General features: G+C 39.0%; 1 protein-coding gene across 1 annotated transcript in view; it reads left to right on the top strand.

Annotated features, from left to right (window-relative positions):
* helz (helicase with zinc finger) overlaps positions 1 to 25,495 on the top strand; it is a 97,168-nt gene that overhangs the window by 64,541 nt on the left and 7,132 nt on the right. Inside the window, exons 20-29 of the mRNA XM_084710953.1 lie at positions 1,157 to 1,302; positions 3,152 to 3,299; positions 7,925 to 8,108; positions 10,089 to 10,317; positions 12,299 to 12,590; positions 19,668 to 19,713; positions 21,934 to 22,121; positions 23,173 to 23,377; positions 23,509 to 23,591; positions 23,705 to 24,218. Of these exons, the coding sequence (XP_084567079.1) occupies positions 1,157 to 1,302; positions 3,152 to 3,299; positions 7,925 to 8,108; positions 10,089 to 10,317; positions 12,299 to 12,590; positions 19,668 to 19,713; positions 21,934 to 22,121; positions 23,173 to 23,377; positions 23,509 to 23,591; positions 23,705 to 24,218 (2,035 nt within the window). The remainder of the gene's footprint in view (positions 1 to 1,156; positions 1,303 to 3,151; positions 3,300 to 7,924; positions 8,109 to 10,088; positions 10,318 to 12,298; positions 12,591 to 19,667; positions 19,714 to 21,933; positions 22,122 to 23,172; positions 23,378 to 23,508; positions 23,592 to 23,704; positions 24,219 to 25,495) is intronic.

Below are 25,495 nucleotides of genomic sequence, written 5' to 3'. Positions count from 1 at the left end.
TAGAACTTGCGCTGGAGCCACCTCAAATTTTTGTCAATCAACAGTCTGATTAATAGTGGATGAGTTGCAGGTGGAAAATAGAGTGGAGCTCTCCCCAGAGGGAGATGCAATGTGCGCATTTATGCACAAGGCACTGTGGCTTCACTGATTATTTAATTATGTTTCCTTTGCAGAGTTTCTTCTGTCCTGTCAAGTTTATTGCTACAGTTTTTAGTCCCACCATGTTTGCTGCGGTAACATTACTGCACACATAGAAAGTGAACTGGTAGCAGCCCAACAACCAATCATTAAATAAAACACTCAGACACCAATACAACACACAATATAGAAATCACCCGGATGCTTGCATTGTGACATAGTTCATGGCGACAGCAGCCCAGCTTCACTGATTGTTTAATTCTATTTCCTGTGGAGAGTTTCCTTTGTCCATTCACGTTTATAACCACAGTGTTTAGTTTTTCTGCTTAAATGTCCCCCGATATTTGCTGCAGTGACATTATTGAGCAGATTGAGATGTTTAGAATTGCTGAAAGCAGCCTTTCTACTAATTTAAGTGAAGAGTAAAAGATAAATAAACCTAGAGGGATGGGGAGAGGTGTGGGTCAGGTGGGTGGCGGGTGGATGATTCATGTGAAATCAGATGAATTCAGAGCCCATCCATGCATCACAAGTATGTGTTTCATGATTTATAAATATAATAATTTAATTTGTAATAAGTTTTTCTACTTTCCCCGAACTGTCCTGGACACAGTATCTTTGTATCCATTTGTAGTTTTACTGTCTCCTGGACAACAGGGAATTCTAATTTTGGGCACTGGTGGTTTTCCTTCTCATCTGAAGAACTGTAAAGATAAGGCAGTTTAGAAGTTCAACAAATGGTTGTATTCTGCCATCCTGTCAAATCAGCTGACATTTTGTTCAAATAATTTTAATTTGCCATTTATTTTCCATGTGACTAAACCATGTGTACTACTACTACTTCTTTGTTAGACTTCGAGCACTCAGTACACCAAATTTATAGTTGAATAGAAAGTAGAAGGGATGATGTGAGAGGATGGCAAGCTACCTTTGTCATGCTTTGAAACTAACTTTGCCTTCCATCTCTCCCTCCTCCCCACTTCTTTTTCTCTCTGCTCCCTGTGTCCTCGATTTGCAGCTCAGTCCATTTGTGTACAGTGAGTTTGCGCGGGAGCGTAACCTGCATGTGTCACTGCTGGACCGGCTGTATGAGCACTACCCCCCTGAATACCCGTGCCGCATCCTCCTGTGCGAGAACTACCGCTCCCACGAAGCTATCATCAAGTAGGTGTGAGCCCTCAACACTGCCTTGTGCTGAAGCTGTGGGAGGAGAGGCTGGAAAGGTGGTGGAAAATATGAGATGAGACAGAGATGAGAGGGTGGGAGGGCAGGGTCAGGCAAAAAAAGGGGACACAGAGGTGAAGAAGTGACAGACTTGGGTTGTCCCGAGAGGAAAGTGGGGTCATAAAAACAATGTTTGGGCTGACAATAGCTCTATGACGAGACAACACTGGGGGCTGTGTGGGTTTAGGTGTGCAGGTCCTGGTCAGAAGGTTAAGTATGAACTGGGAACTCCGCTTTCAAAGGTTAGCAGACAGGAAGAAATGTTTATACTCTTAATACATTTCACAGCAGCAAACTCCCAACTTGTTTAGCACAGTTATTTTACCCTTTCAAGTTGGTGCAGTTGCACCTACTGTGTTTGATCAGTGAGTTGCTGAGCCTAATTGCATTGTGGTGTAGCAAAAGAAGAACTCTCCCACACACACAAAAAGTTCTCTGGTTTTATATTTGAGGAAGATCCATTTCCATTTGAATTATAAGTTACCATGCTGTTGTGTTTTCTTTGGACAAAGCACATTATGTCTTCAAATCCACAAATCTTTTGACAGGTCTGTCATTTCAAAGTCATGCTTTGTGAACCAGTGCTGTTCATAGCTCTAGAATTTCACTTCAAGTTTTAGTCAATATTCCAAACTTTCCCAAAATCTTAAGGATGCTGTTTATAAAATTAATTTCATGATATTGAATTTCCCAACTCTAGAACAACTTTCTTTGCCTTCAATTATCAGTATTTCCTGAAAAATATGCACAAAGGCCCTGTTCAGACCTGGTTTTAACATGCATCCTACACAGCATATGTGAGTTCTCACCTGGACTTACAGTGTGTCTCTAGATGCATCTTGGGAGACCTCTTGTGATCAGATCTTACTTTCCCACTCTATATGGGGCTGTTTTGTTTAGGGCCACACTCAACTCCTCTGTCAGCTCACAATGGGCCTCATGTTTTACCTGCACTGTCACTGTCACTTTATAACTGAGCTATGACCAGGACAATGCACATTTTTACTTTTTCTGGCTGTGAGGAAATCGGATGTTTTGACATCACAAATGATGTAGAAAGGCATTAATGACAGAGGTGGAGAAAGTCAAAGTGTGCGTCTCAGCGCACCACTGGACATCTCTCCTATCTGATTTTCCCAGCAACACGATGTGTTTACAAAGAAAGAATAAAATTATCATATTGAATTTAATGCTATATTAACACAAAGGCACACTGATGGAGAATTCTCAGCAGCTGTTTTACTACCGCTTTTGTATGCAAATAAACACATTTGCAAAATGTGTGACTGTTTTAAGCCTGGCCCCCTGAGACAAACTGACTCAGTGTTTTCAGCAGAAAGAATGTAATAATTTGATATATAACTTTAGCTGAATTTACAAGACGGCCCAAATATTTAAGAATTTGTCATACACAGTGTTTCACAAACTATGTTGAGTCCACTCTCACTCAGTAGCCCACAAAGTAGTCAGTCTTTTAAGGGAGTCTAAGGTTACTAGTGTGTTCACAAACATCTGCTGCAGGTAAGTGACCCCAAATGGACTTATAGCATGTCAGTTGAATAGATGGTTCTTCAATGTGGCCCAGGACACCTCTGAGTGTCATCTGAGCAATTGGATCTCAAAATGTCCTGGAGGTGTTTACACTTGTACTTAAGAGCTGTCCTCTTGTGATCGGACCACCCAGGATGCACATTAATACCAGGACTCAACAGACTCCATTTTCATATTCCATTTTTAGCTTTTCTTTTTCTGCTCCTCTTACCATTCTCACTCTCCTCTCTCTCTACAGCTACACATCAGAATTATTTTATGATGGAAAGTTAATGGCAAGTGGGAAGCAGCCCTCCCATAAGGACTTCTACCCTCTGACCTTCTTCACAGCCAGAGGAGAGGATGTGCAGGAGAAGAACAGCACTGCGTACTACAACAACGCAGAGGTATGGGTTACAAGAATATTGTAAATTTACACAAAGAAAGTAATGTTTTATTTTTTTTTATTTGTTTTTTTTTTTTTTTTGCCTTCCATGTCTCAGTTAAACCAATATTCAGATCTTTTGAAGTGTTAAAAACCACTGGTAGCTTGACAAGGGAGCTTGAGGTAGTCATAAAAGAGTGAGTTTAGTGATTAGAGAAAGGAAGTTATAATTGGTTTCTTTGTTCTGCAGTGTCGGGCCTGATGGTATTTACATGTAAATTATGAACCAGACAGTCATAAAACTTTGTGTCATGTAAGAATTTCTCTTAATAAGTATGCCCCATGCTTAAAATTAAATGTTACATTTTTAAATAAATAAATAGATGAATTGAAAATTCATGATTGAAAATGCAAATTGCAAAAATGCAATTACAAACATCATATATGGAAAATAATCAGTAAAATCGCTATAACTACATAACTCCAACATCTTAAATAAGTAAGCACTTGTATTGCTGTAACACAACATTTTCCAGTCTTGTGCTATTTATGAATTTTATTTAAAAAAAAAAAATACAGTCAGTCTGCTGTGATAATTTGCTGCTAATTTCCTAAATAGATGTTTGACATTTAGAACTAAACTATAAAACAAAATGCTTTGCTCCCTCCCCCTGGGAAAGAGGACGTCTATCAAAGCTTAAAAACATGATTAATGTGAAGTTAATCAGCGTGATCTACTCCAGCATATTGATTTCAGTTTGGTTTAATTAATTGATGGTGACACGTGCGCTACATGTAATCTGAAATAAACAAAAGCGTCACTCTGTGGACTGTGAGGGAAACGAATATTATGAACATGCTCAAATTCTGATTCTAAAATATTATACAACTAAAACTAACACTTCATCATCAGACTGAGGCTGTCAGGACTGCCGTGTATGATACTTATACCTCCTGTTTCTCACACATTGAGAAGCTGATATTTGATTTTCCTTTTAATTCACATGTGAACGTGCTGTCATCTTCAGGCTGCATTGTAGTCTGTCTCTGTTGCTTTTTCTCTTCGCTTGTATGTGGAGTAGTCTCCACAGTGCTCTGTAGGGCTGGGTAATATATTAATTTTGGATATCATTATATCCTAATATGGCATAAGTGTTGACTTTTCCTGATTTTAAAAGCTGCAGTAAAGTGATGTCATTTTTTCTGTACTTAACAGAGTGTTCTTATTATTTATCTTTACAAACTCAGTCATTATATTCACATCACTCATGATTTATCAAAAATCTCATTATGTTAATATTTTGTGAAAGCACCAATAGTCATATCTACAATATTGTAACTGAGATATTTGGTCAAAAATACTGTGATATTTGAAATTGTCTTTATCGGCCAGTTGGGTAGTGTAATTAACAGCAGGGTTTCAACTAAAGATTATTTTCATAGTTGATTATTCGACTGTTACTTTTGTTTTGTTTTGTCCATTACCTAAAGATATTCAAGTTGTTCTTATGGAGGAGTAAAGAAAGCACAAAATATTTCCATTAAAGAAGCTGGAATTGGAAAATTTTGACTTTTTCTCTTAATAAAATCACTCAAACCGATTTATTGATTATCAAAATTGTTGTTGATTCATTTAATAATTATTATTTGATTAATTGTTGCAGCTCTACAAAATAGTGTCAGAGGAAAAATATTTGCACATGGAGATGCGAGCCCTGGCATTAAAATGTCTAAATCCCCACAAGAGAAAAGATGACAGCTGCTGGCTTGTTTGAGTTTGTACCAGGAGTGACTGGGTTAGGGTAACTTGCTTGGTAATTTTCAGTGTATAGGTTGAGAGCCTTAAGGTTATTGGCATTCTGAAAATAACATGTCAATAGCGTATGGAGAGGAGAACGCAGCCAGAAATAGGTAGCCAATGCAGGCTCATACCTACAGTCTATATCCAGTGGGTCAGACTGTATGAGCATAAATTGCCAAAACTCTCTCAGACAAGTGACAGCTGAGGTGTGATAGTGCCAGTATTGTCCATTTAAAGCCAAACAATTAAGACAGGGACAATCTGAAAACGTTTACAATTAATTTAAATTGCACCTCAACTACATTGTTGCCACAACTGTGTATGTGTTGTAAATACATGAGTGAACCCTACAAACACTAATAACTATGTTTCAGTAAAATATAAGTGAAGATAAATAATTTAAAACACAGAGGGCTTAAATATTTTTTGTCCGTCAGGTTGATCTGAACAATTTTGAATAATATACTGTATATGTTAAATATAGGGGTGTCACAGTCAGTTTTAATAACTGAATTGAAAGGCAGAATCCTGATTCTCCCAGCGTGTGTCAGAAGACAAAAACAACTCTTTAAACAGTGCATTTGAAAATGGCAGTAAATGGCAGTTGTCAGTGAACTGAATCGTGACCTTAAAATCGAAAGTCAAATCATGGATTTGGATAATTGTGGCCCCGTAGTTAAATAGATTTCTTACGCATTTTAATTATGTATGGTTGTTAGGCTGTAGACCCCAGTTTAATAATTCAGGAAACTGATTAAAATCAAATCAAATTTAATATAGATTATTCAGTTTAGTTTGGTTGACTGAAGTCAAAAGCAGAATTATTATCTGAAACTGATTAGCACTGTTTATTTCACCTCATCAACACAAATTGGAGCACTCACTGTCTTAATAATCATAATTGAAGATGAAACCCATAAACTTAATTACGGGACCATCATAAGCTACAGTTGACACGCGTGATGCATGATTCCCTGACAGTCCTTGCCTTTGATTGGCTCTCCTGTAGACCCACTCGCTCATGACCCTTGACCCTTCGCTGACATGTTCCAGCCAATTAAAGTGTGGACGCTTCTTGATTCTGCTCCCAAACTGTCAGCAACGCCAAATGAATTACTGCCTGCCTCTCTGATACAGCGCCCATGTCAAACCATTAACACCATTATCATAATCTTCATAAATCAAAATACATGGGAAAAAAGAACATGTCAGTTTGTTTGTCTTGTGTAAGTGTCTTTGATGGGCTTAGCATCAAGTGGAAGAGAATATTTCTGTGACAGTTCAAAGCTTCCAGAAGTACAGTATACTGAAGCTCTGAACAAGAATTGAAAAACTGCTCATTACAAAACAACAAAAGGAATTCAAAATACTAACTCTTGTTTTAATTGCAAGTGTTTGTGTTTTAATACTTAGTTTGTAGGGGTAAACATGATATTCAAGTGTGATATTTGTAACATTTCCACATTAAATGTCTAAAAATGGTTCAGCCTTTCTTACGTAATTTGCTGAGTTATGTACTTACATTACTGACATTATTATATAAGTGTTTCCAACCATGTACAACCGGCAAAATCCGTAATTTTACACACACTCAACACACACTCAATCAATCAATCAATCAATCAATCACGATTTGCCGATTTGGAATGTGTTGCGATTATACAAGTATTTCGATTCAGTATTACAATACATGCCAGTTTTTGTGTCTTTGTTTAACACTAGACCAGATAAAAAGATTGAGACATACACTTCTCGAGACTTTTAGAGACATGAGTCATATTGCATATCACGTGTCGGTCAGTTGGTGAATTATATTTCAACAGGGTCATTGCTATGTTGCATATAAAAGTAGTAAATTTGAGCTGTTGCTGCTCATCAAGCTGCTGCCATAAGAAGATAATAAAGATGTTTACAATGCTAATTTCTATAAGTGTGTCAGTGGGAATTCCCATTATGTGTTAGCATTGAGCTAAACTACAAGCTGCGTCTTTTGCTGTTGTTTTGATGTGAGTCCCCTAGCGGGAGAAATATCATATCATACATTGCAACCAAAATTCTTATTTTTCATTTATAAATGTATGATGTCTCAAGAAAAAACAAAAAAACAAAACACTTTGTTATATAATTTGCTGAGTTGTGTATGTACATCATATGTCAGTCAGTCTTTGGGTTTTATTTCAGCAGCATCATCGCTATAATTCCTATAAAAATAGCTTAAGCTGTTTCTGCTCATCAAGCTGGTGCAGTAAGAAAATAATAGATAATATAAGATGGTTTGCAATGCTGATTTCCATTAGTTTGTCAATGGGAATTCCCATTATGTGTTAGCAGAGGAAGGAAGTCGGTGAACGTGACTGAACATAATGTGAATAAAACTTGAATACGTTACCTCATCTGTGAACATGATTTCTGCCTCATGTCAGATTCCACACTACTGCCCAATATCGTCAAACTACATCTTTTGTTATTGTTTTGATGTGAGAGACCCCTAGCAGCAGAAATGACATATTATACCTTTAAGTCTACTGGTTAGTAAACCAGAAATGTTATTTTTCATTTATCAGTGCTTGAAGGGTGGAATTCCTTGCCATTGTCACCCATCCATAGCTTCCTATTTCATGGGTTAATGCTGTTGCCTCGGTGACATACGTCACATACATCCTCCTTCGTTCTCCAAACCTTTTGCCTCCCACTGTTACCTTTTTACCTGGGTGGATAATCTCACTTCATCCCCAACTTCCCACGGTTCTTTGCAGCTCAGGTGTGTGTAGGGATGGTGTGAAGAGAGCTTGGATTTGAGTCTTGTTGCCACCTTCTTTTCTTATGTCACTCCTCCATCTCCTCAGGTCTTTGAGATTGTGGAGCGGGTAGAGGAGCTGCGCAAGAAGTGGCCAGTGGCCTGGGGCAAGCTGGATGAGGGCAGCATTGGCGTGGTGTCACCATATGCTGACCAGGTGTTCCGCATTCGTGCTGAGCTCCGGAAGAAGAGGATGCATGAGGTCAGCGTGGAGAGGGTGCTCAATGTCCAAGGTGAGAAAAAGTGTAAACCAACATGCTGAGTGTATGTAGACACTGACTCACTGAAACTGGTGTTACATAATATTGAGATCATTATCTTATGTGGAGATATTAAGAAATAGTTTGGGTTATTTGATGTGGGGTTGTATGAGGTACTCACAGATAGTCAGTGTAGGAAGTGCAGCAACGCACTGCTGTGGACAGGGTCAGCAGCAAAAAGTTTAGCCACCTAAATAAAGTCTACCTAAAAAAATCTATATCACTTGAAGTGTAAGCTATATTTAGAATATTTTCACCACGTTGCAGTCAGGCATCCTTTTCTTATGGAAAAAACGGTGTTGCGTAAGCCAAATATCAATTTCTAAAACTAAACCAACCAGACTACATTGGTAAAATCAGTCATTTTACCCTGCAGAATACAAGAGTTTCTGGTCTACCACTACATCGATCATTTACTTTGTTTGTGTTATTGTGTGACTTCAGTGTTTTAAAAGGATAGTACATATTCACCAAAGTCACACAATAACACAAACAAACTAGCAAATCTAAGCAGCAGCTCCTGTTTCTGCAAGGTAAAATGACTGATTTTGCCTGTGGAGTTTGGTTGGTTTGGAGAGAGCAATATTTGGCTGTCTATTCAACTGTTTTCCATTAGAAAAGCCTGTCTGACAGCAAGATACAACAGTGAAAATATATTCATTTAAATACTGTATCAATACAACAGGCATCTACTGTAGCTAATATGCTCTATTGATAAGTAACTCATACGATTCCACATCAAATAATCCAAATTAGACCTTTAAATTGCTTTATTGGTATTTTGCATGCACAGTTTACAAAACATAGATTAACTAATTTATTATTATTATTATTAGTAGTAGTAGTATTATTAGTATTATTATTATTGTTGTTGTTGTTGTTGTTGTTGTTGTTGTTGTTGTTGTTGTTGTTGTTGTTGTTGATTTGGTGGTGTTTAGCAATTATTGAAAGAATGGTAATTTGGCACTTGTAAGAAGCCAGCTATGGTTAGGCAGTCAAAAACTTAGAAGATACAGACACACAAATCCAAAATTTAAATCCCCAGGTGTCTCATTAACGTCTCTCCATGAAGCGTGTCTCACACATCTCTCTGTGTGTGAGATCATGCTGATGTCTACCTGCAGACAAACTGATGCTTTAAAGTGATAGCTACATTACCTTAAAGACAGATCCCTGCCATCTCCCACTGAAGTTACGCTATCAGTGTTGATATCGACCTTCATGTCATCCTCAGTCTGGGTATAAGGAAGGAAGGTTTTCTTCCTCTACTCTCTACTCTGCTTTGGTCTCATGCAGCTCCCACTTGTATTGCATCCAGCTGCTTTCCACAGGTCATTAACTTTCTCATTAATCACACATGAAATGTGTGGACTAGTGAACACACACAGAGGAAAACGGTACACTGTAAAGTTCTTAGAATTTAACAAACATGTAGATTTCTGTTTATGTGTTCAACAGCAATGATCAACAGCCTCTGGAGTCATAAGAACATTCAGTTATTACTAGAGCTCATTTTTAGTAGGTTCTCATAATTGGACTCACCCCTTTATTTGTAGCAACGTGTATTAGCTTAAAGGGACAGTTTACCCTATAATCAAAAATACATATATACTATAAATGCATTTGAACTACTTTCTTTCTGTAGTAGAATCTACCAAACTGTTTTAGAATGTACTGGAACTACTTTCACATGAAACTGTTCACAACAAGGTCCATTATATTGTACATATATATATATATATATATATATATATATATATATATATATATATATATATATATATATATATATATATATATATACATACATATATATAGGAGAGAAGGCAGACATCTCTACAGCCGATATCTCCAAAACTCTGCAACTCAAAACCATGAATTTCCATGAGTTTTAAAGTCTTTGCTTCCTTTGTATTTGTCACTGCTCAGGGTGCTTATAAAAATTGTTTGCAGGCAAACAGTTCCGGGTGCTGTTCCTCAGCACGGTGCGAACGCGGCACACCTGCAAGCACAAGCAGACGGCCATCAAGCGTAAAGAGCAGCTGGTCGAGGACTCAACAGAGGATCTTGACTATGGATTCCTCTCCAACTACAAGCTACTCAACACAGCCATCACCAGAGCCCAGTCCCTGGTGGCAGTTGTGGGAGACCCCATAGCACTGTGCTCTGTTGGGCGATGCAGGTAAATACGGCCACTTGTTACTGTAATACCACGTTTTCTTAACATAAAGTGATAGTTCATTTGTAGTGAATGACTGTTCTTGTAATGTGGTGAATCTACGGGATGACTAAAAAGGATCACCAAGCTGAAACAACGCTGTTGGTTTGCCACCCCCAGTCTCTATTTGAGTCTCTTTAATTCAGTCACTCTTGGACCCCCTTCTCCACCTTCCATCCCCATAGCAACTGTCTGTTCCGCCTGCACTAGTTGTCGTAACATGTCAGCTCTTTAGCTGTTGTTTGCAAATGTCAGCGTGCAGAGACAGAGCAATTGAATTGATGTGTTCAAACTGGATGCGGTGTTTGACCAACACCGAGTCTCCTCCGAGGGATGAAAGATGTTCAGTGTTAATTTTTTTTTTCTCTTGCCCAGTCAGGCAAGTGGGACAGAAGTCTACTCGCCCCAAATCAATTTTAACTTGCCCTTGTACAAATTGTTCTATTTATAAGCGATTATCAACAAAAACTAAAGTTAATTGTTATGTTTAATCTAGGACTGCAATGCCTATAATATGTCAGAATTTCAAGAGTTCAAGGTGTTGTCTTTAAATGTCTTGTATTGTCAGTCTGAAATCCAAAGATATTCAGTTTGATATTGTAATAAATGTAGAGAAGCCGGAAATCTCCATACTTGAGTGGCGTTGTTGAGCCCTGGAATGTAGCTTAGGTTGTAACTTAAGTTGTAATTAAAGGCTAATGGCTAAATCTTTTTGTGCTGTTCTGTGTTGTGACTCATTTTTCCAAAGTGGACTGGTTATCCAATGAGCTGCAGTTATTACTTCACCGTAATGTTGAAACAGGAAAGGAGAATTAGAATTAGCACACTACAAATGTTAACACACTAATATTGTGGCTTTTCTGCTCACTCTTGAATGACCTCTTCTGTATGAGGACCAATGTGAGGTTGAAGAAAAAAGTAAAATATTCTTTTAAACATGAGTTTCCATTGTTTTAAAGTTTATATGAAGGACGTTAAGAGATTTTTTTTTAACACATTGTACATGTTAGAAAATAATTGCGAAAACATGTGAAAAGGCTGAATTATGTTTGTATATTCTGAAATCTGGAGCCATAAATATCCTAACAGTGCAAGTGATAAGAAGACCGTCATTCGCCCACCACAAGTGAACTGATTCATGAACAACCCCTCCCCTCATCACAAACATAGCTTAAGCGAATAATTCAGTCCAAATCAGCATGGCGGTTGCTGCTCACTATAGTTCCAGCAATAATTCTGGGGAAGGTCACCGTCCACTGGCTCTGGTGGCTCAAACATGTCTGTCCAAGTCCAATAAAGCTGCTAGATGCAGCGTCCAGTTTTCAGGTCGTAGTGGTGTTTGACACTTAAGACAGAGAAGCAACCAGTGTTTCAGAGCAAAACTGCTCATTTGTTTTGGTATTTTAAATACTTGATGATTTTTCATTGAGATTTGGTCATGTGGTTAATAACAAATTTTTGCTGTGGTGTGACAAACTCAGAACAGATTTATCATTGCTTTACACAAACTTTAAAGTTTCTCGTGCCTAGTTTTGTTGAGAATTATGTGGTTGTTCTGATGATTGTATGACAGCTCAGTTTTAGGCAGTCTGAGAGATTATTGTTGTGCTCTTTGCTCTTTTCATTCTTGTATTTCTGCTGCTCCTGTTTTGCCTCCCAGCTGTAATTTTCGTTCCCTTAAGTGTGCTTCATTTTTTGCTGATTTTTCCTTTTCCTTGTTTTCCACCCCCCCGTCCTCTTTACACCTGCTTTACGCATGTGTTTTTTCCACGTTTGTTTTAAACAAATTTGATCTTTTATATTCAGCCCCGATGGAGTAATTTGTTACACTGCCAGCAGGGGAAAATGAACAAGATGATCTGTAAAACACCCAATCCAAGCATGGGAATATAAATAAGAACAGAAGGAAAAATTCTCAACATTTCCTCTTTTTGCCCCTTTCCAGAAAATTCTGGGAGCACTTTGTCTCCATCTGCCACGAAAACTCCAGCTTGCACGGCATCACCTTTGAGCAGATCAAGGCTCAGCTGGAAGCCCTGGAGCTGAAGAAAACCTACGTCCTGAACCCGTTGGCCCCGGAGTTCATCCCCCGAGCCCTGAGACCCCTGCAAGGCCACCACTCTTCCTCACAGGCCCTCCATCCCCACCATCATCCACATCCCCAACACGCACAGCCCGCCTCCAACAAGCAGGGTCCACAGCAGCAGCAGCAACAGCAGCAGCAGTCACCCCCTAAGGTAAGGTGTCTCTGATAAGGGAGGTGGCATTTTCAGTGTGGGCATTAAAAATCCTGACACTAAACTGTAGGAATTTGGGGGGGGGGGTGTGTGCAAGAAAGGCTGATCCAAATAGATTCTGTCAAACAATGAAGTTACTGGATCTGTGTCTGCCGTTTTTCTTCTGTAAATACTAAAAACTTAACAATTTAGAGTTTGCACATGTAGGGATGGGAGGCAGAAAAGAGGTGGGGTAGAGGATGTTTTGAAAAGGGTTTTCTATGTTCATCTAATATGTTGAGTGGAAATAGTAAACAAATTATCAGGAATAAATTGAGTGCGTCCTGTTTTTAGAGAGGAAGGAATGATAAAAGCTTTGCACATACGGGCACAAAGCACATATCTACCAAAATGACTCGTATGACATATCTACTAAATGAGTTTAATTTTCACCACAGGAAATTACTTTATGGCCATTCATTTTAGCCACAGAAAAACAACACAGATAGGAAATTAGCATTGCAGGTTTGGCGGAAGTATGTGCTGTTTGATTCTTCAGCTCGGCTTGAAATGTGTTTGTGTGTCTGTCTGTCCTCCCTGCCTGCCCCGCGGTAAAGGTTAACGAAATCACCGCAGCTGCCAACCTGCTGCCATCACCCACTGGGCCTAATGAGCTGCAGCTCCGCGGCATCAGCCGGCTTTAAAGACGCACACACACCTCCTGTCTCTCTCCACAGTCACACTATGTAGCTCGCAACCACACAGTGATGCCAGTGTGCAGTATGTAATATATTGTTTCCTTCAGCATGTACAGCCTGTTGCTAATTTAAAGGTCACATCATTCTTCATGCCTCTGTACATGGTTGATGCACCCACGGTGGTGTAGAGCCAAAATAATCCATACAAATCTCATTTTGAAGGAGAAATCTGTAATATATTTACAGTAATAAATCATAAAATGACCATGATATGTCATCAGAGATCAAGGAAACATGTTAAGTTGAAATACACGCTTCTTTAACAGCAGCACTACAGCTGCAGTGTCCTTTTGAAATTTCTGTTCCAGGACAGAAAAACTGCTTTTGTTTGCCGGTTAAATGTTAATTAGAGTTCAAATTATTGCTGCAGATTCACAGAATGAGTTAGTATATTTTATTTGTTGTAAGAAAACAATAATCTTGCAGAGGGAGTAGATGTTTGTAGGCAGTAGAGTTTGGAAGGCAGTGAGACAGTCGGTTACTGAACTCAAACTCCAGATCATGTATTTTCAGAGCAGTGGGCTTTAGTTTTCAGGATAATAAGATTAACCTTACATTGACTAACAATTGGCAGCTGCTGTCACAAAACCAACACTTTAAAAGGTTATGAAAAAAAGAAGTCAAAAAAGTAAAGACCAATATATAAAAGAAGGAGAAAAGGATGGCGGAAACAACTTATTTTCAACCACAGATTGTATATTAAGTGGGATTTCAACCTATTTAATATACAGTCTACGGCTCCAACTCACTATATGGACTGCTGTACTTGATTCTTTACATGTGCACTTGCTTCATTTTGCTAACCCTAACCTCAACCCTTTAATAATGAATTAATTCCTAAACTCTAACATCATAGCTTCTGATAAAACCTGTGTTGTTTGGTTGAATGTGGTTGGTTGAGTGCAACTTTTCCACAATTGCCACAGATGATCAATATTGGAATTATACATGAATGAACATGAGTTAATATTATACCCAAATAACAAATCAATATGTAGAGATTTTGCACATTTTTCCAGTTGATCATTGTGCAGAAATCTAATTTAAACATCTGGAATTGTGGGTTAAAATACTAAATATGTGTATATGATATCAAAGTTTAGTTTATCATTAAGCATTCACAAACATCTGATTCTAAATAAAGGGTAGGAAGTAAGATTAATTTTAGCCTCCTACAAAAAGGACCACCTAATAAAAATATCAGTTTAAGTGTATGCTATATTCAGATCATTTGTGTGACAGGCCTTTCTGACGGGGAACTAAAGCCACTGTCTGTGATCTTTTCAAAGCCACCAGACTCCTTGGACTAAATCAGTAATTTTACTTTGAGAGCTCCTGGACTACCGCTGCCTCGGTTAGTTAGTTTTTTTTTTCAGGTTATTGTGTGACTACAGTGTTTTAACATGATAGTTTGGATGAAAACTAACATTACTCGCCACATATCGAGGCAGCTGTAGATCAGCAACTCTTGTGTCCTGCGAGGTAAAATCACTGATTTTGTGGCTGTGAAAAGAGCGTAGATGGTGGCCTCAAGCAAATCACACCCAATACAGGAATCAAAGCCTTCAATGAAAATATCTTGAATTAGATTAAAATTTCTAATAGTTTTTAGAACATTACTATGATGTACATGAGACCGTAAATTCCACAGAGGTCTATTGTGGATTTGGGTTTCCAGAGGCTTTAAATTGACTAAATTCATTGTGATAAACAATTAAATCATTAATATGTCAGAGGGAAGAGAAGACTTTATACAATATGTAGTTGCCATCGGTTTGCCTCCATTTGACCAGAAATACATGCAGCAGTTGACTTCATACTGTGAAGGTCTGTTTTCTGACACAGATGGTGTTTTGGTGTGAATATGCAAGACTGTGACACTTGTGGTAAAATATGTCTCACATTAAAAAGCTTTTTGTGGTTTCAGCTTGAGCACAATTAGTGTCATTTTAATTGAGGAACGAAGATTTACAAGTAAAATTGCCACTCTTTAAAAAACAAATCTTTTCTTATCCTTTAAAAATCAGATCCAGTGATGCAAATCATGTGCATTTTCTTCAACCAATTATTGAAAATAATCATTAATAAGAATTAAAAAAAAGAAATCTTTTTCTCATTTAGACTATTCTTACAGCATGTTAGTTTATGTGAAACATTAATTCATGAAGCACAAACAAGTTAAACAAACAAAGTAATGAAACAATAAAGCTCTCTCTTGAAACAGCTGCTCTTGTCTGCCTGTCCTTGTCCTCCACCAAACAAAACAATGTCAAATGAGTCACAATAGCTGCCATTTCTAGTCTAGCAAGGCAGACCAAACCTAACTGCAAGAAAACCTGTGAGCTCTGGAGATGTGCTACACAAAACATACATTATTCGTTAATGAATTTTTAATCAGTGAGATTCTTAATGGCGATTAATGATCAGTCATTAACATCTGTAATCATTGACACGTATTCATGTGTATTGCTTTCTTGTATCTCTATTTTTCTATCCGACAACCTGCATCCTCTTGCTTCCATTTATTCCCCACTAGCTCAGAACAGCCCAGCACCACATCACAGATGGAGTGTGCCATAGAAAACCAAACCATTACTGTTGCACTTTGATATCCCACAATAGTTTACTGGAGCCATTTTCTCCTGTTTTCTTTTTGTTCTCCTCTTAGCTTAGCTGAAAAAAACCAGCTAGGGCAAATAATTTAGCATTACAAACAATCAGGACCCCTGTGTGACAGCCAGTATACAGACATCCAATACTTTTAAGATCCAGTAAACGGTGCCTTTCATTCTCAGCAGACCCCTGCTGTTTGACAAAATTGATCATATGAGACCAAATGTTCAGCAACGTCCTTGTCGATCTTCGCTGCTCTTCAGCTCATACTTACCAAGAGAAAATTTTTGCAGCATTGCATCTATGACTGGATCAAATAACCACAGTGCCAGATTATGGGCACCATTTTCAGTCTGGTGTGTCTGGCATTGCTTAGTTAATGTTACAACCTAAAATAGCAGCAAGGCGAGGCTGCCTCTGTGATAGTATCTCACTCCTCAGATCTCTTACTCACATTAAACACTACATATTCCACAACTGTGTGTTTAGTCTATGTTAAGAGGTAAGAAAATTACACACATTATTTCCTCAAGTGGATGTACAGGTGTGAAAAAAAGTAAGGAGCCTGTTTTGAAAATGTAAGAAGTATAAAGTATTTATAGGTATTTGTGGTCAAATATAGGAAGTAAAAGTAAAGTACGGATACCTGAAAAATCTACTCGCGTTTTCATTCTGCAGAGACTGACTTTCACATTAGGCAGTTTTATATTTAATTGCTACATCATGCCAATGCCAAAGGTGCCATATTAAATAAAAGCTTAATGCATGTGGGACTGAATACTTGATATCTCTCTTGTTTTTTATGACATCGTAGTTCAGCTGCTTCTCAGCTCAAGCTGGAGGACTTGCTGCTTCACAAGTATAACCGTATTTTAAGGACCAGTAAACATTGGCTAAGCTGCATGTGAGGCTGTCAGGAAAGTAGGCCCAGGCAGATTTGACTTTGTTTACTGACCTTTTCCTTCAGTTGGTACCTGGGCTCTGTCTTGCAAAGTAGTATCAACATAGTCAGGCTGTATTTCAGAATTTGCAGTTATCTAATAGTGGAATTATCGTATTCTTAGCCTTAACGCTACATGTCTAATTTGCGGAATTAGTCTAATTTTGTTGAACAAATGGCCTTTGTACTTACTTAATTTCTAACACATCCTGTCTGGGTTTTAGGGGATTTGCAAAACACCAGGAACACATTACAGCATTGCTACAAGACAGTCCTGTTATGGTTTTGTTTAGGTGCTGTGATCATTATAGATGGTAAACTTTGCAGTGGTGTTTTGCTGGACTATAATGTCAAGTGTTCAAGTTAATCGTTTTCCATCCGTAGTTTATAACTACTTGCTAAAATATGGGGAATTTTGGCCCAAGTGCCAAAGAGTGCAGTAGTATTAGGAACCTAAACAATGAGTAAACAAGTTTAGTTCATGGACTTTATACTGTTAAATAAATAATCTAATGTCTAATAAATAAAAAATAGTTATGAAACAGCCTCAATTTAATACTGATGCCTTTATGTAGCCTACATAGGCAAACAAGACTGCCCGCAAGAAGATAGACTATTTCTATATAATTCTGAATGTCTGCCAACTGGTCAGATTCTCCTTGAAATCAGACACATTAGCCAGTTAAAAAGAAGCGAGAGGCAATTTTTGTTTAGATAATTTTAGTTTTGATGTTATATTTTGTTGTTTTTGCGGTGTGATAACTACCACTTTTATCCACAGTGGCCTCCAAAATCAACACAATTCAATGTAGCTTTTATATCAGCAGAGCAACATAGTGGATCAAGTGGAATGAAGGATGTCATTAAATTCCGCCCCCTGCCAGTAAAGCATGCCCACTGTCAAGGACTATCTGTTAACACTACAATCAGCTGGGACAGACTGCGTGCTACAGAGGCAGCCACTGAAAGAGCTCAGAGTAGATAGTTGTGTATGTGTGCCTGTAATGATTAATAATACACCAGATAGTCCACCTAAACTCAGGTACCTGGAGATCTTATGAGCACTGTGTTGTGTATGTCTGTGTTTACATGCACGTGTGTGTGTGTGTGTGTGTGTGTGTGTGTGTGTGTGTACACGTGCACATCCCCATGAGTAATTGTGCTTATGTGTACTTACAGTCAACACTGATCAGGATTCAGTTCAAACTCTCTGTGTCCACAGGATAGATGGAGCTCTGTTGTGAAGGTCCCTGGAGACAGAGATTCTCTCTGATGGAGACAGATTAGAGAGGGTGTTATTGTCATCCAGCAGTAGAAAGAAGAGGTCCTTCTTGGCTGAAATGTGGACTGTAACATGAAAAGCAGAAATGCAGTCACAAACTGATCCAGAATAAACTACAATGACAGTGTTTGTTTTTAAGGAATATATCTCTTAATTCAGTGCTATGGCTCTTATGTGCATTTTCTTCTGAACGCATTCTTCATATTAGAAAATAGTTGCTGAAAACGTGAAAATACTGCTACTACTATGTTGTACTGAATTGTGCAGTTACACAGTTAAACTGTTGTTCAATTTGTCTCTGTTTCTGTGTTCAGGAATTTTTGGGTGAACCAGAGACATATCGCTCAGTGACTTACTGGAGCCATTGTCACCTAATATTATATAAGCCTCACAAACCGACACATGAACAACACCACCTTCCCCTCCCCTCACCGTCCCTAACAGTCAGTTACAAATGTACCTTCAGCAACTATCTCAGTCCAAATCAGCCCAGCAGTTCACTTCAGCTCACCTTGCTTCAGTTCCAACAACCCGACCCGAAGAAAAAAAAATACTATCCTGTCATAATGTCTTTCTTTGTCATCTGTGATGTGAAAACATCAGATCAGAGTCAGAAAAGTTGAAGTGTGAGCCCTGCAGAGTGTCTTTGCTGCCGCACAGGTAGACTGGAGTCAACTGATCTCAGCATCTGCTACTGTTTAATGTCAAGACCCTGTTTGTATCGATATCAACGCAAAGATGGTCATCCTTATGGATGAGTTGCCGTCATCCTCCTGCATGTTCATGTGAACATGTGTTGGACAATTGTTGACACTTTCCAGATATGTGTGAAAGGGCACATTGGGACGATGTCATGACCTGTTTTTCAGCACATAGCTCAGAGCACATATGCGAAAAAGGCTTAACTCAGTCTCTTTTTACATTGGCATGACGCCCAGTCTACTGATCATCCTGTGATCAGATGCGCTTTAAATCCTGTGTTTACTCAGTCAGTATCTTGGCTGAGAAGTCCCATGACTAACTTTAGAAACAGTGCAACAATTTCTGATGTATAATTCATTAAATTTAGCATTTACACTAGAATGTGTCTGTCATATATTTCAATCTGCCTTACAAAACTTGTAAACATACAGTAAGCCAACTGGAGAGATGTGACTTGACTGGATTGATGTTTTTGATTTTGATGAGTGTAAATACAAACAGCTTCTCTGCACAAAAACCACAAGCCTCACTGTCGCCTGTTCCATAAGAGCAGAAGACATTAACATCAAACATTAATATTATGAATTCATTAAGCTGTGCTCTGCTGGCCAGCTTAATTCTTGCCTCCCCCATCACTGATAAAGTGTTGCTCCTATAGCTGTTGTGACAGATATGGGACAGTTGAGACCATACTGCAACTGCTGTATGCCCGCTTTCCTATGTTGCTTTACATTTGCCTGACTTGTGCGTTTATTTATGACTCAAACACTCACTGACTTTCTAATGATTCTCTTGTCTTGCAGGGGAAACATGCAAACCACACAGAGCACCTTCCACCTGAAGGATATGGTGAGTGTACCCTGCTGCTCATGTTCACCTTTGTGGACAGTCTAAATATTAAAGGGTACCATTTTATGAAAAAGGCTTTTAGAGACTTTTTTGTAGCTTTGTTTTCTGTGAGGAACTAGGGCTGCACAGTTAATTGTCATCAACACTGCAATTTTTGGATAAAAGACAAATGTGTGACAAAACAACATTTTAATGAAGCACTGTTCTGCTGTAGAGACGCCTTAGCATAAAAATCTTGTTCTCCAGATGCAAGAAATCATGTTTGTCTGACTTTTTTTTTTTAAAAACCATATCGTTCAGTCCTCCTGCACTCTAGGGAATATGCAAAAGTTGAACCACAGAAAATTGCAATCAAAAGTACTTTTATGGGACCTTTTAGGTTTATTTGTTAACGCTCATTTAGGTTTGCTGAGAAAAAAGGCAACAGAGTAAAAAAAAAAACTGTAAACACAGTACACAACTGTAAGTTGTTCAGGCAGTGTTTAGAAAAGTTATAATTAATTTATTAAGACTTTATTAATCATATACATTACTTTAGGTAAAAATTAAAAAAATAAGGGCCATCCACTCCAAGAACCAGAGCTATAGCAATAACTATAAAAATGTTGTTTAAACCAAGAAGACTGTGGGCCTCCACTCAGACAAAGCTTGGAAAAAGATACCCCCTTAGTTTATTTGCTTCTTTTTTTTTTTTTTTTTTTTTTTTTTCCGCTTTATTCCTGGATGTCTATGGGATCATGATTATGTTGTTTGATTCCACAGACATTCAATAATTGAGCCAAGATAGCCTAATATTGCTGTTCGGCATAACGTCAGACTGCACTAAATACATAACAAACGTCTGTACAAAGGCATTTGTTAATTTCTGACTCTGGGAGAAACTGTAAATTCAGGGTTCCTACACAGTATGGAATTTGATTTTGGTAATTTGCATGTCTGAATAAGTATAGAAAGAGGTCATACAAGCAGAGTGCCTGAAGTGACATTAAGAGCAGCACTTTGTAGCACGGAATTTTCAACAAATGAATTAATTACCTTTATTTATGCTGCTCCTGTTACAGCAGCTTCTCTACGAAGCATTACACACTAAAACAGGTGCCGTCAAAGTAACAGTCATATGAGGAAAAGCTGGCCAGTTTTCCCCACTAACCGTCTGCTCCGTAGGCCTGTGAAAAGTGATGTAGTTATCAGAAAAGTAAATAAAAGTAAGTTAATTTTTTCTTCATAAGGAAACCAAACCTGTATTGCTACATTCATCTGCATTTCTATGAACACAGAGAATCAACAAAGCTACACAGACATTGTAAAAATTAATTTAATTTAGTTAAATTTAGTTAATTAAATTTAACTTTTTGGTTTTTATTTAATAATGATATTTTGTTATTTATACAATTTGTTAAGGGAAAAATAATACAAATATTATATGTAACACCGGTTAGTTTACTAAATCTCTGGGCAGAGATAGAGGGCTGGCTTGAGAATCCCAAACATAAAAGCCGCCTTGGTCAAGTGTTCCAGTTTCCCCTGTACCAAATCATAAATATTAAGCTATTCTATGTGATCTCCTTATGATAACTAATGTCATATTTTTTACTTCCACTCACTGAGCCTCTCCTGAAACTGTACTAAGTTATAACAATGACGGCCTTTACATGTTTAAGCATGTAAAGAAATAAATGCTTTTCACTGTATGTTTTATTTGTCATGATTGGGTTTTACAGCAGAGCAACAGTAGATGAGTTTCCATTGTTTGTGCCTGCACACAAACAAGCTCACATCTCGACAGCTTGATATGAGCCAGTCTAATGCAGCAGCCCAGATGGGTGCATGAAGGCCTGAGGCTACTGAAGCCATCAGAGCGATGCAGCCTTGAACAACACAGCAAGGAGTTGTTAATACGGCGCTTACTAGGGAAAGACAATTAGTTAGTTTCAGCCACTTACAGCTGCAGATAGTCAGTCAGCTACATTAGCCTAAACTGAGAAAAAAAAAATCAACTAAAATCTGTGCAGATCAATTCTCTCTGCCCTCCATGGCAATATTTATACAGGCTGCCGTCAGCTATTTATATGCTGCCCTCCTCTCTTACATTTTCCAAACTATGAATAATTACATATACCTTCTAGGCTTGTGTGTTTCTTCCTGTCAGTCTGTCATCACATTACATTAAGGGCTCTTTGCATTTACTTGAATTATCTTGCTCCCCTTCTCTCATTGCAGTCCAACCCAATCCAGCCATGCTGATGGGAAACCCTATTCGGGCATTCACGCCACCCCTGGGTGGCACACCAGCCGGCATGGGCAAGTCACCCAGTCCTGTTCAGAGGATAGACCCTCACACAGGCGCCAGTATCCTCTACGTTCCAGCCGTGTACGGTGGAAACATGGTCATGTCCATGCCCCTGCCTGTAAGTCTTCTGTTTCTGGTAACAACGTCAGTATAATTAGTCAAAGTGAGTAGTTATATATTTCAACTAATTCCCTGTCTCGACTGCAAGTGTGTCACGCAACAGAAGTGCTTTCATATTTATCTGTGCATCTGTCTGCACCAACCAGCTGCTTCAGACAGGAGTAAAAGCAAGCTGAGGTGTTTATTTTGACTTAAAATCTATTTTTACGACAATATGCACACAAATGTGAGGCTGGTGCCCAGTAAAAGGGCCTTGAAAACATTTTTTAATCCACATTTTGTAACCAGGCAGATCAGAGTTTGCTCCACAGCCAAAGATCAGCTCTGCTCTGCTCTGGTTTAATCCCACAAACTCTCCCTTCACTTCACTAAGTAAGCAAGACACAGGGATTTCTTGGACTTCATCTGCAGTGTTTTCGTAGCCAAACTGTACTTTTACTGCCACTAGACAATTTTATTGCTAAACTTCAATCCCTGCCCTGATCGCCAACACTTGTCTGCTCTGAGTGCAGCTGCTCTCATCCACATCCTCATCCACACACAGACACACACACACACACACACACACACACACACACACACACACACACACACACACGCTGCAGTGCTTCTGTGTTGTGTTAATGGGAAAACAGTTGATGTTAATGTGCTATAAACAACCAAAAAAAAATATTCACACATATCAAAGGAAAACTGCAGATTGGACAGAAAGCTTTGCTGCTCATTTGCTGCTGGATGCTTTGAAATGCACAGACAATTCAGAGCCTATGTAGACAGATGCTTTGATGTTGTGTGAACGTTGTCGTCATGAGAGTGTGATGCTGACATGACATTTGCGGTCTAGACGAGGTAATACAAAACATTCTATCAGATTTGTCATTTAGCAAAGAAAAATGTGTAAGTGTAAGACTGAACTTTGAATATTATGTTTATGTTATGTTTATGTTTATATTATAATTGCCATTATTGGTAATGGTGCTTTACCTCCTTAGCCTCTGTCAGGCTGCAGTGATCAATAACCTGTTAATCTGTGCTTTTATTTTCCTCAGTTGCCTTGGCCAGGCTACCAGAATCGCTTTGCTGTGGACCCTCGCATCATGAGCCACCCGGCAGCCATGGCCTACAACTTCAACCTGCTGCAGGCCCAGAATCGAGGCTCCCCCATCCCTTACAGTGGTGTGGCCCACCCCTCTCCTCTAGGAATGGGCCAGCCCAGCCCTGACAAGGAGCTACAAACAGACCCGATCAGAAATGGTGTGATGTTTAATTACCACATCAACCAACCAAATTGCTGTAATTTTATGCAATTAAATAGAAAGAAGTGACTGTGTGGGCTACCCAAGCATAGGCTAATAAGCTTGTTTATTGTTTTGACTTGTTCTCAGGGAAATTAGAAGGATGTCCAAAGTCAGAGCAGAGCCGTCTTCAGACACCAGAGAGGAAAACCGCAGACATGAAGGAAAAACAGGCAAGTAGTTAACATCTATATTTGCTTGTTTTTTATCATAAGTAACTTGCCCATTATATTTAGAGCCACATAATAAAGTTGTTAAGCCTTTTCTCTTCCTTGTCCTTTTCCAGGGAGATTTAGACACGGGCCAAAGTCGAAGTCTAGACTCACAGTCAGATGGGCTTGTTGGATTTCCCAATGCGCTGCTCCATCGAAAAGATCCCTCAGCCGCCCAAAGACCCCTCAACTACCACCTGGCACCGCCCAACCCAGCTTTTCCTCCACATCCTGCCAGCGGAAGAGCCTTCCCCCCACAGTATCCAGTCTCCAGGCTTCCTTATCGGGTGGGCCAGCCTCAACACCCGGGGATGGCCCAGCAGAGTCAACAGCAGCAGCAACAGCTCAGCCCTGCCTACACTGGTGGGAGCCACAGCGCTTCCTTCTTCAGTGGCCCCATACCCCCTCACAGGGCTGTCCAGTCTCCCACTCTGGATGGGCCGGAGTCTGGAGGGGTGGAGGAGATGAGTAGCTCCATTAGGACTCCAATGGGCCACCCAGGGGGGCACCACCCAGGCCTGTCGCAGCATAACAGGGTCAACAGCTTTGGAGAGGACGGACAGGATGGAAACCTGGGAGACAATCTGGGTGAGTGGAGCATTGTGTTTTTCCTTTTTCTGCACTTTAAAAAAAAAAAATTGGATCAATTTTCTAATCTTTTCCTGTAACAAGAGTGTCTTGTCCTTGAGAGCTCTGAACAAGTCTGCAGTTCTCATGAGTCAGTTGAAGAACATTAAATCTCTTTCATCACAATATAGATGATTTTTCAAAAGCAGAACTTGAAAGTGTAAATGACAGTTTAAATAATGTTTATATTGAAACATGGAATCAAATCATGACCTTAAAATCCAAAGTTGAATTATGAATTTGGAGACTCATGGGAATAAAGCTATTGTGGTTTGTTACACTGCGATGTCTTCTTCCCCAGTGAAATCATTTCTTTTCTCTGTTAGTAGACTGAATAGGACATTACAATAACTTAAAAGGCAATAACAAGTCAAAGCAAGGCTACATTAGTTTGGCACAGGCCTAAAACAAAAGCCAAACCCTAAAATCTTTATTTTTTGTAGTTTGAAGTATGCATCTATTTTTTTTCTAAATTTCTCTGTTACTAAATAGCAGAGGTTACTATCACTTTATGTATCCATTTTTATGCCTGAGTTGTTGGTTTTTTGTTCTACTGAGAGCTGAGGAGGAGCTAAAGTCCAGATTGTTTTGTAGTAGGAATGTCCTGATCCAATCGCGTGATCGGAAATCGGGACCGATCACATGATTTTCAAATGATCGGAATCGGGTGGAAATTATCGGATTTAACCTTACAAAACAACAAGCATGGCCATGTTCACATTTTAAATTTGTCCTGAGATACAAAGCGATTGTCAAATGGAATGACAAAAGCTTAGTTTTAATTTTAATAAGTTCCACAACATCAATATTCATTGTTGCACAGACGGAATCAACACTGTAAATGTCACACATTACGGCAGGCGGGGAATTCAGACAACATAATAGTAGTGAGCTGGTAGTTAGTAGGCTAACGCAGAGCAAACGTGTCACCTCAGGACAGCGAAAATGTCTGCAGCTTGGAGGTATTTTAAACTGGACAGCGAAGGCACTGCAACAGCCACTTGTAATGTGTGCACATTGGGCGTTTTGTGTGGTGGAAATGTGGATGTGTTCTCTTTTTTTCTTCTTCTTATTAATGCATTGCTGAGGTATCGGATTGGGACTCAGTATTGGCAGATACTCAAAATCAAATGACTCGGACTCAGACTCGGGGGCAAAAAAATGTGATTGGGACATCCCTATTTTGTAGTGTCCCACACCTTTCCAGTTTGGCCTCTGGGCCAGTATTACAGAGGCGT

This window comes from Lutjanus erythropterus, chromosome 3, assembly GCF_056507025.1.
Source record: "Lutjanus erythropterus isolate fLutEry1 chromosome 3, fLutEry1.hap2, whole genome shotgun sequence".
Lineage (NCBI taxonomy): Eukaryota > Metazoa > Chordata > Actinopteri > Lutjaniformes > Lutjanidae > Lutjanus > Lutjanus erythropterus.
The sequence above is the reverse complement of the archived record's forward strand: the minus strand, read 5'-3'. Positions and strand labels throughout refer to the sequence as shown.